The 14,462-nt window shown below is 44.3% G+C and overlaps 1 protein-coding gene across 2 annotated transcripts in view; it reads left to right on the forward strand.

Annotated features, from left to right (window-relative positions):
- LOC120057836 (ceramide synthase 5-like) overlaps window positions 1-14,462 on the forward strand; it is a 43,419-nt gene that overhangs the window by 21,822 nt on the left and 7,135 nt on the right. For both annotated transcript variants that reach the window (XM_039006303.1, XM_039006312.1), the window contains exons 4-9: window positions 747-804; window positions 909-959; window positions 1,721-1,813; window positions 4,991-5,119; window positions 5,342-5,448; window positions 11,671-11,827. In XM_039006303.1, the coding sequence (XP_038862231.1) occupies window positions 747-804; window positions 909-959; window positions 1,721-1,813; window positions 4,991-5,119; window positions 5,342-5,448; window positions 11,671-11,827 (595 nt within the window). The remainder of the gene's footprint in view (window positions 1-746; window positions 805-908; window positions 960-1,720; window positions 1,814-4,990; window positions 5,120-5,341; window positions 5,449-11,670; window positions 11,828-14,462) is intronic.

Consider the following 14,462-nt stretch of genomic DNA (forward strand, 5'->3'; position numbering starts at 1 on the left):
GTTATTAAACCCAGTACAGAACATGTAGGTTATTAAACCTAGAACATGTAGGTTATTAAACCCAGAACATGTAGGTTATTAAACCCAGAACATGTAGGTTATTAAACCCAGAACATGTAGGTTATTAAACCCAGAACAGAACATGTAGGTTATTAAACCCAGAACATGTAGGTTATTAAACCCAGAACAGAACATGTAGGTTATTAAACCCAGAACAGAACATGTAGGTTATTAAACCCAGAACATGTAGGTTATTAAACCCAGAACAGAACATGTAGGTTATTAAACCCAGAACATGTAGGTTATTAAACCCAGAACATGTAGGTTATTAAACCCAGAACAGAACATGTCGGTTATTAAACCCAGAACAGAACATGTAGGTTATTAAACCCAGAACATGTAGGTTATTAAACCCAGTACAGAACATGTAGGTTATTAAACCCAGTACAGAACATGTCGGGTCATATCATAGACTATAACATCTAGTCTGGATCTATGGTAGTTATCGACTAATGAGTTTGCCCTTGACCTCTGTGAGATTGTGCACACATTGGTTTGTGGTGTGTGTGTGGTGTGATATGCTCTGACTTGTGCTCCTGTCATTAGTCCTAGCTTGGTTACATCACTGTCTACATGGTTGATCAGGGTCTATATAGTGCATCCAAGGTGAGAGACTGACACGCACATTATTTTGCCAGGCACTTTTTCCCCTCTGTCTGACCCACATCTCTGTCATATATTTTCAGGTGGAGGCTTATATTTTATCTGTTCATGTTTACCTACGGGATCTGCTTTCTATGGAAGGTGAGATAATGTGGTGACTGTGTGTGTGTGTACTTACGTGATTGCTGTTGGCGTAACATTGGTGCGCTGAATTGAGACTGATTGTTGTTGGTCTTTGTTAACAGTGCTCATGGATGTGGGATACACAGCACTGCTGGTACAACTACCCCTACCAGGTGACGTTATACTGCCTCTTTATTTGGTTGGATGTATTTTGGAATTACAAAGAGTACTGTTGTTGACATTTTCTGGCAGGTAGCCTAGTCGTCAGAGCGTTGGGCCAGTAACCGAAAGGTTGCTAGATCGAATCCCCGAGCTGACAAGGTAAAAATCTGTCGTTCTGCCCACTGTTCCCTGGTAGGCCGCCATTGTAAATAAGAATTTGTTCTTAACTGACTTGCCTAGTTAAAAAATTGTTTAATTAAGTAAACTCATGAAGGTGCAAGAAAAATAATAGTATGTTACACACATTCAGTAATGTCTGTATCCTTATTCAGATGAACCCTTTCTGTCCCCGCTCCTGACCCCTGCATGTCCTGACCCCAGGCCTGTATAGTCCGTATTAACATAAACCCTGTCTGTCTTGGTCCCTGTTGCTATCGAACAGGTCCTGACTCCAGGCCAGGTATTAACATAAACCCTGTCTGTCTTGGTCCCTGTTGCTATCGAACAGGTCCTGACTCCAGGCCAGGTATTAACATAAACCCTGTCTGTCTTGGTCCCTGTTGCTATCGAACAGGTCCTGACTCCAGGCCAGGTATTAACATAAACCCTGTCTGTCTTGGTCCCTGTTGCTATCGAACAGGTCCTGACTCCAGGCCAGGTATTAACATAAACCCTGTCTGTCTTGGTCCCTGTTGCTATCGAACAGGTCCTGACTCCAGGCCAGGTATTAACATAAACCCTGTCTGTCTTGGTCCCTGTTACTATCGAACAGGTCCTGACTCCAGGCCTGTACCACTACTACGTGACTGAGCTGGGCTTCTACTGGTCTCTCATGTTCTCTCAGTTTACTGACATCAAACGCAAGGTGAGACGCAAGACAGGCAACAGATGCTGTCTGTCTGATGGGAACACGCACACACACACACACACACAGTGCTGCTCCTTGTTGGGGGGAGGACGATATAGATATGTTACTAACTAACTAAGATATTTCTTTCTGTTGTGTGATATACAGAGTCAAGTATAGGAATGTCCTTGACTCCACTGGATTAGAGCAGTTTAGCATGGCTCATTATGAAAGGTCACATGGGTTCTGCTCAGAAATGCTGTTTGTTTCCATGGTTCCAGCACACGGGACAGGATTTATAGTCATGTGATCGCAGGATAGAATATCCCGGTCCTTAATAGAATTATTGAGATTCCTTTCATGGGTTCCATGGAGTCAAGGAAATCCGTCTGGGGTTGGATAAATCTTAAGAAAACTATGTTGGAGTTTGTAAGACTGAGATTAAGATTTGTTTTTCAAAGCAGGCCCTGTTTTTGGTAGGCTCGAGTATGGACGAATCAGGGAGGAGTTCTAGAACCAAACAGTCTCTCTGTTTGTCAGCCTTATTGAATGATCTCAGTAATTCTTTGCCTTTGATGTGATCAGGAAGGAAGCAGTCATTTTCAATTTAACCAGGAAGTGCCAGATACATTTCACTCATATCATCCTGCCTTGGGCAAGAAATTGCATCCAATTTATGGAACAAACATAAAATTGCCCCTATGTAAACTGGTAGGGCATGTAAATGCGGCATCATCATTAGGGCTACATAAACTCAGCAAAAAAAAAGAAACTGTCTTTCAAAGATAATTTGTAAAAATCCAAATAACTTCACAGATCTTCATTGTAAAGGGTTTAAACACTGTTTCCCATGCTTGTTCAATGAACCATAAACAATTAATGAACATGCACCCGTGGAAGGGTCGGTAAGACACTAACAGCTTACAGACGGTAGGCAATTAAGGTCACAGTTATGAAAACTTAGGACACTAAAGAGGCCTTTCTACCGACTCAAAAACACCAAAAGAAAGATGTCCAGGGTCCCTGCTCATCTGCGTGAACGTGCCTTAGGCATGCTGCAAGGAGGCATGAGGACTGCAGATGTGGCCAGAGCAATAAATTGCAATGTCCGTATGGTGAGACGCCTAAGACAGCGCTACAGGGAGACAGGATGGACAGCTGATCGTCCTCGCAGTGGCAGACCACGTGTAACAACACCTGCACAGGATCGGTACATCTGAACATCACACCTGCGGGACAGGTACAGGATGGCAACAACTGCCCGAGTTACACCAGGAACGCACAATCCTTCCAACAGTGCTCAGACTGTCCACAATAGGCTGAGAGAGGCTGGACTGAGGGCTTGTAGGCCTGTTGTTAGGCAGGTCCTCACTAAACATCACCGACAACAACGTCGCCTATGGGCATAAACCCACCGTTGCTGGACCAGACAGGACTGGCAAAAGGTGCTCTTCTCTGACAAGTCTCGGTTTTGTGTATATTGTCGAAGGAATGAGCGGTACACCGAAGCCTGTACTCTGAAGTGGGATCGATTTGGAGGTGGAGGGTCCGTCAAGGTCTGGGGCGGTGTGTCACAGCATCATCGGACTGAGCTTGTCATTGCAGGCAATCTAAACGCTGTGCGTTACAGGGAAGACCCCCTCCTCCCTCATGTGGTACCCTTCCTGCAGGCTCATCCTGACATGACCCTCCAGCATGACAATGCCACCAGCCATACTGCTCGTTCTGTGCGTGATTTCCTGCAAGACAGGAATGTCAGTGTTCTGCCATGGCCAGCGAAGAGCCCGGATCTCAATCCCATTGAGCACATCTGGGACCTGTTGGGTCGGAGGGTGAGGGCTAGGGCCATTCCCCCCAGATATGTCCGGGAACTTGCAGATGCCTTGGTGGAAGAGTGGGGTAACATCTCAAAGCAAGAACTGGCAAATCTGGTGCAGTCCATGAGGAGGAGATGCACTGCAGTGCTTAATGCAGCTGGTGGCCACACCAGATACTGACTGTTACTTTTGGTTTTGACCCCCCCATTGTTCAGGGACACATTATTCCATTTCTGTTAGTCACATGTCTGTGGAACTTGTTCAGTTTATGTCTCAGTTGTTGAATCTTATGTTCATACATATATTTACACATGCTAAGTTTGCTGAAAATAAACGCATTTGACAGTGAGAGGACGTTTCCTTTTTTGCTGAGTTTATTTGCCTGTTTTAGTCACAGACAACTTCAACCGTTTGTCTGGTCATTGTAGCTGTCAGTTTGTCTGGTCATTGTAGCTGTCAGTTTGTCTGGTCATTGTTACTGGACATGTCCTCAGTGTGACAGAGTCAGACTGTCTGTTTTGTTTTTGTGGTTCTTCAAAGTGTTCCTTTCTGACCTTGGCTTCCAGTGCTCCCCCTGTTGGAGTCCATGTGTCTTACTGTAGAAGAGTAGATAATGTGTCTTACTGTAGTAGAGTAGATCATGTGTCTTACTGTAGTAGAGTAGATAATGTGTCTTACTGTAGTAGAGTAGATAATGTGTCTTACTGTAGTAGAGTAGACAATGTGTCTTACTGTAGTAGAGTAGATAATGTGTCTTACTGTAGAAGAGTAGATAATGTGTCTTACTGTAGTAGAGTAGATAATGTGTCTTACTGTAGTAGAGTAGACAATGTGTCTTACTGTAGTAGAGTAGATAATGTGTCTTACTGTAGTAGAGTAGATAATGTGTCTTACTGTAGTAGAGTAGATAATGTGTCTTACTGTAGTAGAGTAGATAATGTGTCTTACTGTAGTAGAGTAGATAATGTGTCTTACTGTAGTAGAGTAGATAATGTGTCTTACTGTAGTAGAGTAGATAACGTGTCTTACTGTAGTAGAGTAGATAATGTGAGATTACACAACTCCTAGTTTCCCCTACAAAGGAACAAACACTCACATACATCGAAAGGAGAGTGGTCTCGAGATGCCACACGTCAAAGTCTTAATTTTCACTCGGTTATTGATTTTCACATCGAACGTGAGAAAACAACTGGAAGATGAGTTACGTAGGAGATAAATGAGGAAGTCATAAATGTTATTGAGCAGAGTTACTGTATGGAGCTGCTGTAAATGAAATCTGTCCTTACCAACGCAACAAATAAATACATATCTGTATACAATATCTGTGATATATATGAAAACAAACCCAACCTCCTCGTGGTTCCGTGTTGAATTGCAGGACTTCCCCATCATGTTCATTCATCACCTAGCAACAGTGAGCCTGATCAGTTTCTCCTACGCTAACAACATGCTACGTGTCGGGAGCCTGGTGATGTGCGTTCACGACGCATCAGACTTCCTACTGGAGGTGAGTGTGGACACACGCACGCACGCACGCACACACACACACACACATACACACAGGCATACTACTCAGAATGAGTTGGGAATACATTCTCAGTGATATTCTAGTGTAGATATTGGAATATACGTGAAAGTACAGTACATGTATTTTGTTCCTCACGAAGAAGTAACTTTTAGAACGTACAATATGACAGTATATCGATGTTTACCTTCTCTCCTTCTTCAGGCAGCCAAGCTGGCCAACTACGCCAAGTACCAGCACCTGTGTGACTTCCTGTTTGTTCTGTTTGCAGTAGTCTTCTTCATCACACGGCTTGTCCTCTACCCTCTATGGTTAGTGACGGTATGGGTGTCCTCTACACTAAGGTGTATTCATTAGGAATCAAACGAAGTAAATGGGCCGAAACAGGAAGGTACTTAACTGAATTTGTCCAATAAGTAACTTTTGGTTTTGTTTGGAAACTTTAGTTGAAAACATTTTGCTACAGTTTTCACTAACGAAACATCCCTGTTATTTGTCTACCTTCTACCTTTATGGTTAGTGTCTGTCTGTGTGTATCTGTCTGTCTGTCTGTAGTCACAGCAGCCTGTCTGTCTGTCTGCCAGGTCTCGCTTGGGAAACAGGTCTGACCTCAATGGGACTTCCTGGTTAAGTGAAGGTTAAATAACATTCAGCAGAGCTATCTAACCTCTGTGGTTAGTTATTGACACTACTCTAAGGGTGCATCCCTATCCCCTATTCCAGAGCCCAAAGTGCGCTGGTCAACAATAGTCGACTACTTAGAGAAGAGGTTTGGGACGCGAAACCATCTGTGATATTAGTATGGATGGAAGCAGCTCTACGGGACGACCGACAGTCGAGGGCCAGGTCTATGATGGGCAGTGGAGGTAACCTCCTGAGCTGCTATATTCAGCGTCTTGGACGTGTCCCCCAAATGACACCCTATTCCCTACGTAGTGCACTACTTTAGACCAGAGCCCTATAGAACCCTATTCCCTACGTCGTGCACTACTTTAGACCCTATTCCCTACATAGTACACTACTTTAGACCAGAGTCCTATAGAGCCCTATTCCCTACATAGTACACTACTTTAGACCCTATTCCCTACGTAGTGCACTACTTTAGACCAGAGCCCTATAGAACCCTATTCCCTATATAGTACACTACTTTAGACCCTATTCCCTACGTAGTGCACTACTTTAGACCAGAGCCCTGTGGCACCCTATTCCCTACATAGTGCACTACTTTAGACCAGAGCCCTATAGAACCCTATTCCCTACATAGTGCACTACTTTAGACCAGAGCCATATAGAACCCTATTCCCTACATAGTGCACTACTTTAGACCAGAGCCCTATAGGCCCTTGTCAAAAAGTAGTACACTATAGTTTATATAGGGCAAGGGTCCCCAATTGCATTTAGTCTCGGGACATATTTTCTATTGAGCGGCTAGTCGGGGAGCCAGAACATAGTTATAAAACATTTATACACTGCAAATTGACCACAAGAATCCAAAACAAATACAGTATTAGACAAATCATTTCAAACCTTGATTACATATGCCTCTATTATTTCGGGGGAATACTTGGGAACAGATTTCCGAAATTGAAATCACTTTGAGCTGATTTCCTATCCAACTCAAGGTGCCTTAAAAAATGTTTACCCCCCCCTACCCAACGTAAAACATATTTTCACATGACCCTCCCCTTGTACTCCAAAATAAATTGCACACCCTCCCCCCATCATGGAATTAACTCAAAAGTTCACAAATAACTGTGTGTTATAAATGTGGATATGGACTTCAGCATGCTTTTGTGGCTTGACAGTCTCTTAATGTCATTCAACTTTTTGGTGTTTTGTAACAGACGTCTCTTTCCATTGATCAGTTTGGATTGATTTGATTTGTCAGTTAAGACCAGTACATATACACACAGTGGCCAGTTTATTAGGTACACCACCCCATCATGAAACTGGTTCGTTCCTACAGACAGTGAGTCACGTAACCATGGCTTGCTATATAAAGCAGGCAGACAGGCATCGAGACATTCAGTTACTGTTAGATTGAATGTTAGAATGGGAAAAACAACTGATCTAAGCGACTTTGAACGTATGATCGTCGATACCAGACGCGCCAGTTCCAGTATCTCAGAAACAGCCGGCCTCCTGGGCTTTTCATGCACAACAGTGTCTGGGGTTTACAGAGAATGGTGCGACAAACACACATCCAGTCAGTGGCAGTCCTGTGGGTGAAAACAGCTGGTTGATGAGAGGTCCAAGGAGAATAGCAAGAATCGTGCAAGCTAACAGGCGGGCCACAAACTGCCAAATTACGACGCAGTACAACAGTCGTGTGCAGAACAGCATCTTGGAACGCACAACTCGCCGGTCCTGGTCACGGATGGGTTATTGCAGCAGACGACCACACCAGGTTCCACTCATATCAGCTAAAAACAAGAAGCGGCTCCAGTGGGTACGCGATCACCAACACTGGACCATTGAGGAGTGGAAAAACATTGCCTGGTCTGATGAATCTCGGTTCTTGTTGCGTCATGCTGATGGCAGAGTCAGGATTCTGCGTAAGCAGCATGAGTCCATGGCCCCATCCTGCCTGGTGTCAATGGTACAGGCTGGTGGCGGTGATGTCATGGTGTGTGGGAATGTTTTCCTGGCACACGTTAGGTCCCTTGATACCAATTGAGTAACGTTTGACTGCCACATCTTGTAAAATCCAACACCCAAAGAATTCAGGCTGTTTTGGAGGCAAAGGTGGATCCGACCCTGTACTAAGTGGGTGTACCTAATAAACTGTACACTGAGTGTATCCACACAGTACAAATATTGTTTTCAAAGTGACCGGGATTGCACAATAGTCAGGGACTTATTTTCATTATGGTCCCTATTTTATTTACATAGATACAGACACGTTACATAGATGCAGACCAAAAAAAGATTCACACAGATAGACTCTTGTCTTTAAAACAGTGAATATTAATACAGTGAATATTAAGAGTCTCTGGCTGGTGGACATATCTAACAAATGAAATGAGTCTGTGATAATTCTGTGGACCAAACCAAGTTGAATGAATACTCCTCTTTTTTCCCCACAGATAGCCAACCTAGTGTCATGTAAATATTCAGTCAATCATATTTCTCAAATACCGGAGCCTGTGAGTTCAAATAGACTTTTATTACAACGTAATAAAAGTCAAGCTGGTTCATGAATACAATTAACTTTCCAGTCTCAGTACTAGCTGCTTAAAATGCTTGACCATCAGTTGAGTATGAGGGGGGAGTTTAAGTACAATTCTTAGCAGCTTGTTTTGCCTGGTCTTTAGATGTTTGGGACTGCTGGTGAACCATGGTCTGCAGGCATAATCAAAGTGACACTGGACTAGCACACCTTCTAGGGTGCCAGTAGCTAGGCTTCCATCCAAAATGGCGTCTAAAATCCGCAAATAGGCACATTCTCCCATCAGAATTGTGTTTCCATTAAATTGGCTTATTGCGGATAAAAGTCTGTGTGGTGCACATCAAAAACTACCTTTTGAGGTTAAATTACTACGTATTAAATAAAAGTTAAATGGGTTTCCATCACATTTTCAACTCTAGTTCTACTGTTACGTAGGAATATGGAATGTTCCCACTCTGGTGTTGACAGGTCCAGCTAACATCTCACAGATACAGTGTAGGTATAACCTATATGATGACATTATTATGGACAAAAGAGCGAGATTATTTTTATTTCTCAAAAGGCAGCCAAGCATCGGCCATCTTGTCACCAGAATAAAACCCTCGATATTTATTGTAAAGGAGCATCAATCTCATCACCTTGTGAACTTCATCGTAATTAATTTAATCTGCAGCCTAATAAACTTCATGCTTTCCTGACGAGTCAAAGTGGGAGGACCACACAACATATCATCGCGTGACTCCCGAGTTTACTTAGATATAATGGTTATCATATCAATAAATCAAATCAAATTTTATTAGTCACATGCGCCGAATACAACAGGTGTAGTAGACCTTACAGTGAAATGCTTACTTACGAGCCCTTAACCAACAGTGCAGTTTCAAAAAATACGGATAAGAGATAAAAGTAAACAAATAATTAAAGAGCAGCAGTAAAAAAATAACAATATATACAGGGGGGTGAGGTACAGAGTCAATGTGCGGGGGCACCGGTTAGTTCAGGTAGTATGTACATGTAGGTAGAGTTATTAAAGTGACTATGCATAGATGACAACAGAGTGGCAGTGGTGTGGAGAGGGGGGGGGGGGGGGGGGGGGCAATGCGAATAGTCTGGGTAGCCATTTGACTAGATGTTCAGGACTCTTATGGCTTGGGGGTAGAAGCTGTTTAGAAGCCTCTTGGACCTAGACTTGGCGCTCCGGTACCGCTTGTCGTGTGGTAGCAGGGATAACAGTCTGTGGCTGGAGTCTTTGACAATTTCTAGGGCCTTCATCTGACACCGCCTGGTATAGAGGTCCTGGATGGCAGGAAGCTTGGCCCCAGTGATGTACTGGGCCGTTCGCACTACCCTCTGTAGAGCCTTGCGGTCGGAGGCCGAGCATTTGCCATACCAGGCAGTGATGCAACCAGTCAGGATGCTCTCGATGGTGCAGCTGTAGAACCTTTTGAGGATCTGAGGACCCATGCCAAATCTTTTCAGTCTCCTGAGGGGGAATAAGTTTTGTCGTGCCCGCTTCACGACTGTCATGGTGTGCTTGGACCATGTTAGTTTGTTGGTGATGTGGACACCAAGGAACTTGAAGCTCTCAATATGCTCCACTGCAGCCCCGTCGATGAGAATGGGGGCGTGCTCGGTCCTCCTTTTCCTGTAGTCCACAATCATCTCCTTTGTCTTGATCACGTTGAGGGAGAGGTTATTGTCCTGGCACCACACGGCCAGGTCTCTGACCTCCCTATAGGCTGTCTCGTTGTTGTCGGTGATCAGGTCTACCACTGTTGTGTCATCGGCAAATTTGATGATGGTGTTGGAGTCGTGCCTGGCCATGCAGTCGTGGGTGAACAGGGAGTACAGGAGAGGACTGAGCACGCACCCCTGAGGGGCCCCGTGTTGAGGATCAGCGTGGCAGATGTGTTGTTACCTACCCTTACCATTTGGGGACGGCCCGTCAGGAAGTCCAGGATCCAGTTGCAGAGGGAGGTGTTTGGTCCCAGGGTCCTTAGCTTAGTGATGAGATTTGAGGGCACTATGGTGTTGAACGCTGAGCTGTAATCAGTGAATAGCATTCTCACATAGGTGTTCCTTTTGTCCAGGTGGGAAAGGGCCATGTGGAGTGCGATTGAGGTGGTGGTGTTGTAGGCTAGTCTAGGTAGGATAATTGTATTGTCCCTAAACAAGATCAATAGGGGAGCTTTTTGCGCTGCGTGTCTCATGTCTTCACTGTTATTTCATGTACAATGATGCACCTGGCCTCTTCCGCTTCCTATCAGCTATTCCTATGTCCTATTTGTTATTGTGGATTGATATTGAAGATTGATGCAGCTTTGAATGCTTTGATGTGTGGTGTTGGATTCTAAACTTTGAACATTGAGATATTAAAGACGTGATAGATCAGACTTATAGTATATAAAGGAGTGAGATCTGTAGAAAGACAGAATGGCTGTGGAATGTGCTGGGTGGACGGGAGGAGATCACAGGATTGCTATAGGGGAAGCGAATGGACATCTGTGGATTAGGCGAAGGAGGGGTTGAGGTCAGGTCAGATCCCCTGAAGGGAGTAATAGTGGTTTATTATCCTATTACCCTCTTCCTGTAGAACCAGAAGATATAAGGATTGGAGAGAAGGAGGGGTTGTTGTCTTTATACAGCTGTATCGACCCTTTGGGAAGAACCTGGTTAAGCTTCTCTAGTGTCCGTGAGTTATTTACTCTGAAAAATAAGAACCTAACAGTGGTATAAAATAAAACACACACTACCCTCCCCTGTGTACAATCAAATAAAACACACACAACACTCCTATTTTCAACCATAAATGTCTAACTGTCCCTAAGGGCTGTAATGGAAACCTAGGTAGGGCATAAGGACTAGGGAGGCATATGTTGCCTGACAACAGCCTATCTGTCTGTCTGACTGTCTAACTACTGCACTGCAGGCCTCACAGGTCTAGTTTATTAGAGAAATTACAAAAAATATATGGATTTAATTATGTAGTCTTCTTGGATGAATGGAAACTACTAAATGTTTTTAGTGAGCTGGTTGGTAGGAGAGTACACTCTCAGCAGGGGAAGGCAGTTCTCAGAAAAGTCCAACTTGTTTTCCCATTTGGAGAAATGACTGTGTGGTTGCATGTGCATTTTGTGCCGTCCGTCCGTCCGTCCGTCCGTCCGTCCGGTCCGTCCGTCCGGTCCGTCCGGTCCGGTCCGTCCGTCCGGTCCGTCCGTCCGGTCCGTCCGGTCCGGTCCGTCCGTCCGGTCCGTCCGGTCCGTCCGTCCGTCCGGTCCGTCCGGTCCGTCCGTCCGGTCGGTCGGTCGACATACTTTCCATACACATATTAATTCATGGTGTGATCCTTCCTGTGTCGTTCCAGGATCCTGAACACAACATTGTTTGAGAGCTGGGAGATCATTGGTCCATACCCTTCCTGGTGGCTCTTCAACTCCCTACTGCTGGTGCTACAGGTGCTGCATGTCATCTGGTCCTACCTCATAGCCGGGATCGCCTACAAGGCCTTGGTCCGAGGAAAGGTGGGTGGGATGTGAATGTACAGCTCTGAGCTCATTTTGTTACATTACAGCCTTGTTCTAAAATGGATGAAATCGTTTTCTCCCCTCAATCTACACACAATACCCCATAATGACAAAGCAATTTAAAAAAACAACTGAAATATCACATTTACATAAGTATTCAGACCCTTTACTCAGTACTTTGTTGAAGCACGGCGATTACAACCTTGAGTCTTCTTGGGTATGACGCTACAAGCTTGGCACACCTGTATTTGGGGAGTTTCTCCCATTCTTCTCTGCAGATCCTCTCAAGCTCTGTCAGGTTGGATGGGGAGCGTCGCTGCACAGCTATTTTCAGGTCTCTCCAGAGATGTTCAAGTCTGGGCTCTGGCTGGGCCACTCAAGGACTTGTCCTGAAGCCACTCTTGCATTGTCTTGGCTGTGTGATTAGGGTCGTTGTCCTGTTAGAAGGTGAACCTTCGCCCCAGTCTGAGGTCCTGAGTGCTCTGGAGCAGGTTTTCATCAAGGATCTCTCTGTATTTTGCTCCGTTCATCTTTCCCTCAATCCTGACTAGTCTCCCAGTCCCTACCGCCGAAAAACATCCCCACAGCATGATGCTGCCACCACCATGCTTCACCGTAGGGATGCTGCCACCACCATGCTTCACTATAGGGATGCTGCCACCACCATGCTTCACCGTAGGGATGGTGCCTCGTTTCCTCTAGACGTGACACTTGGCATTCAGGCCAAAGAGTTCAATCTTGGTTCATCAGACCAAAGAATCTTGTTTCTCATAGTCTGATTCTTTAGGTGCCTTTTGGAAAACTCCAAGCGGGCTGTCGTGCATTTTACTGAGGAGTAGCTTCCGACTGGCCACTCTACCGGATTGATTGAGTGCTGCAGAGATGGTTGTCATTCTGGAAGATTCTCCCATCGCCACAGGGGAACTCTAGAGCTCTGTCAGAGTGACCATCAGGTTCTTGGTCACCTCCCTGACCAAGGCCCTTCTTCCCCGACTGCCCAGTTTGGCCGGGCGGCCAGCTCTAGGAAGAGTCTTGGTGGTTCCAAACTTCTTCTATTTAAGAATGGAGGACACTGTGTTCTTGGGGATCTTTAATGCTGCAGAAATGTTTTGTTACCCTTCCCAAGATTACATTATGGGTTATTGTGTGTAGATTGATGAGGAAAAACATTTATTTAATCAATTTCAGAATAAGTCTGTAACGTAACAAAATGTGAAAAAAATTGGGTCTGTATTGGCCTATTACAGGTGAGATGTAGACAGGTGAGTGTGAGGTGTAACTACCAAAGGTAACTACTAGGTACTAGTAGCTGGGATAACCTACCTACTTAACATGGTCAGAGGAAAGGTGAGTGGGATTGATGTATGACAGCTCTGACTCAAGGTTAGAGACAAAACTCTGTGTTCTAGCCAGTCTGTATGAGGACAGGGCCTGTATTCAGACAGCGTCTCAGAGTAGAAGTGCTGATCTAGGATCAGGTCCTTCCTGTCTAGTTCATCTTATTGATTATGATCTGAAAGACAAAACGGATGCTATATCATCAATGTTACTCTTAGAATGTTGTGAATACAGGCCCAGACTTAAGAAATTCCATTATGTCAGACCTCAGGCTATAGTTATTTAATTCCATTATATCAGACCTCAGGCTATAGTTATTAAATTCCATTACGTCAGACCTCAGGCTATAGTTATGAAATTCCATTATGTCAGACCTCAGGCTATAGTTATGAAATTCCATTATGTCGGACCTCAGGCTATAGTTATGAAATTCCATTATGTCGGACCTCAGGCTATAGTTATTAAATTCCATTATGTCAGACCTCAGGCTAGTTATTAAATTCCATTATGTCAGACCTCCGGCTAGTTATTAAATTCCATTATGTCAGACCTCCGGCTATAGTTATTAAATTCCATTATGTCAGACCTCCGGCTAGTTATTAAATTCCATTATGTCAGACCTCCGGCTAGTTATTAAATTCCATTATGTCAGACCTCCGGCTAGTTATTAAATTCCATTATGTCAGACCTCCGGCTAGTTATTAAATTCCATTATGTCAGACCTCCGGCTAGTTATTAAATTCCATTATGTCAGACCTCTGGCTAGTTATTAAATTCCATTACGTCAGACCTCAGGCTAGTTATTAAATTCCATTACGTCAGACCTCAGGCTATAGTTATTAAATTCCATTACGTCAGACCTCAGGCTAGTTATTAAATTCCATTATGTCAGACCTCAGGCTAGTTATTAAATTCCATTATGTCAGACCTCCGGCTAGTTATTAAATTCCATTACGTCAGACCTCAGGCTAGTTATTAAATTCCATTATGTCAGACCTCAGGCTATAGTTATGAAATCCTAATGCTATGATTGTGGAAGCTATAGGTAACATTTCATCTGTGTTTGTTCATTGCTTTCTTCCTCTTCTTGTATTGATTCTCTGTCCTTCTCTCTGCAGAGATGGTTTGTTTCCTCTCTTGGGTGGAGGGTCCCATCTCTCCATCCGTCTCCTCAGTCCTCATTCTCCGCTTTACTGTCTAAACTACGATTAAGGTCCGTCTATTGGTCAATTGCACACAAGGTCCAACCGAAATTTGACTTCCACATTTAACCCAACCCCTCTGAAAGACACAT

This window comes from Salvelinus namaycush, chromosome 2, assembly GCF_016432855.1.
Source record: "Salvelinus namaycush isolate Seneca chromosome 2, SaNama_1.0, whole genome shotgun sequence".
NCBI lineage: Eukaryota > Metazoa > Chordata > Actinopteri > Salmoniformes > Salmonidae > Salvelinus > Salvelinus namaycush.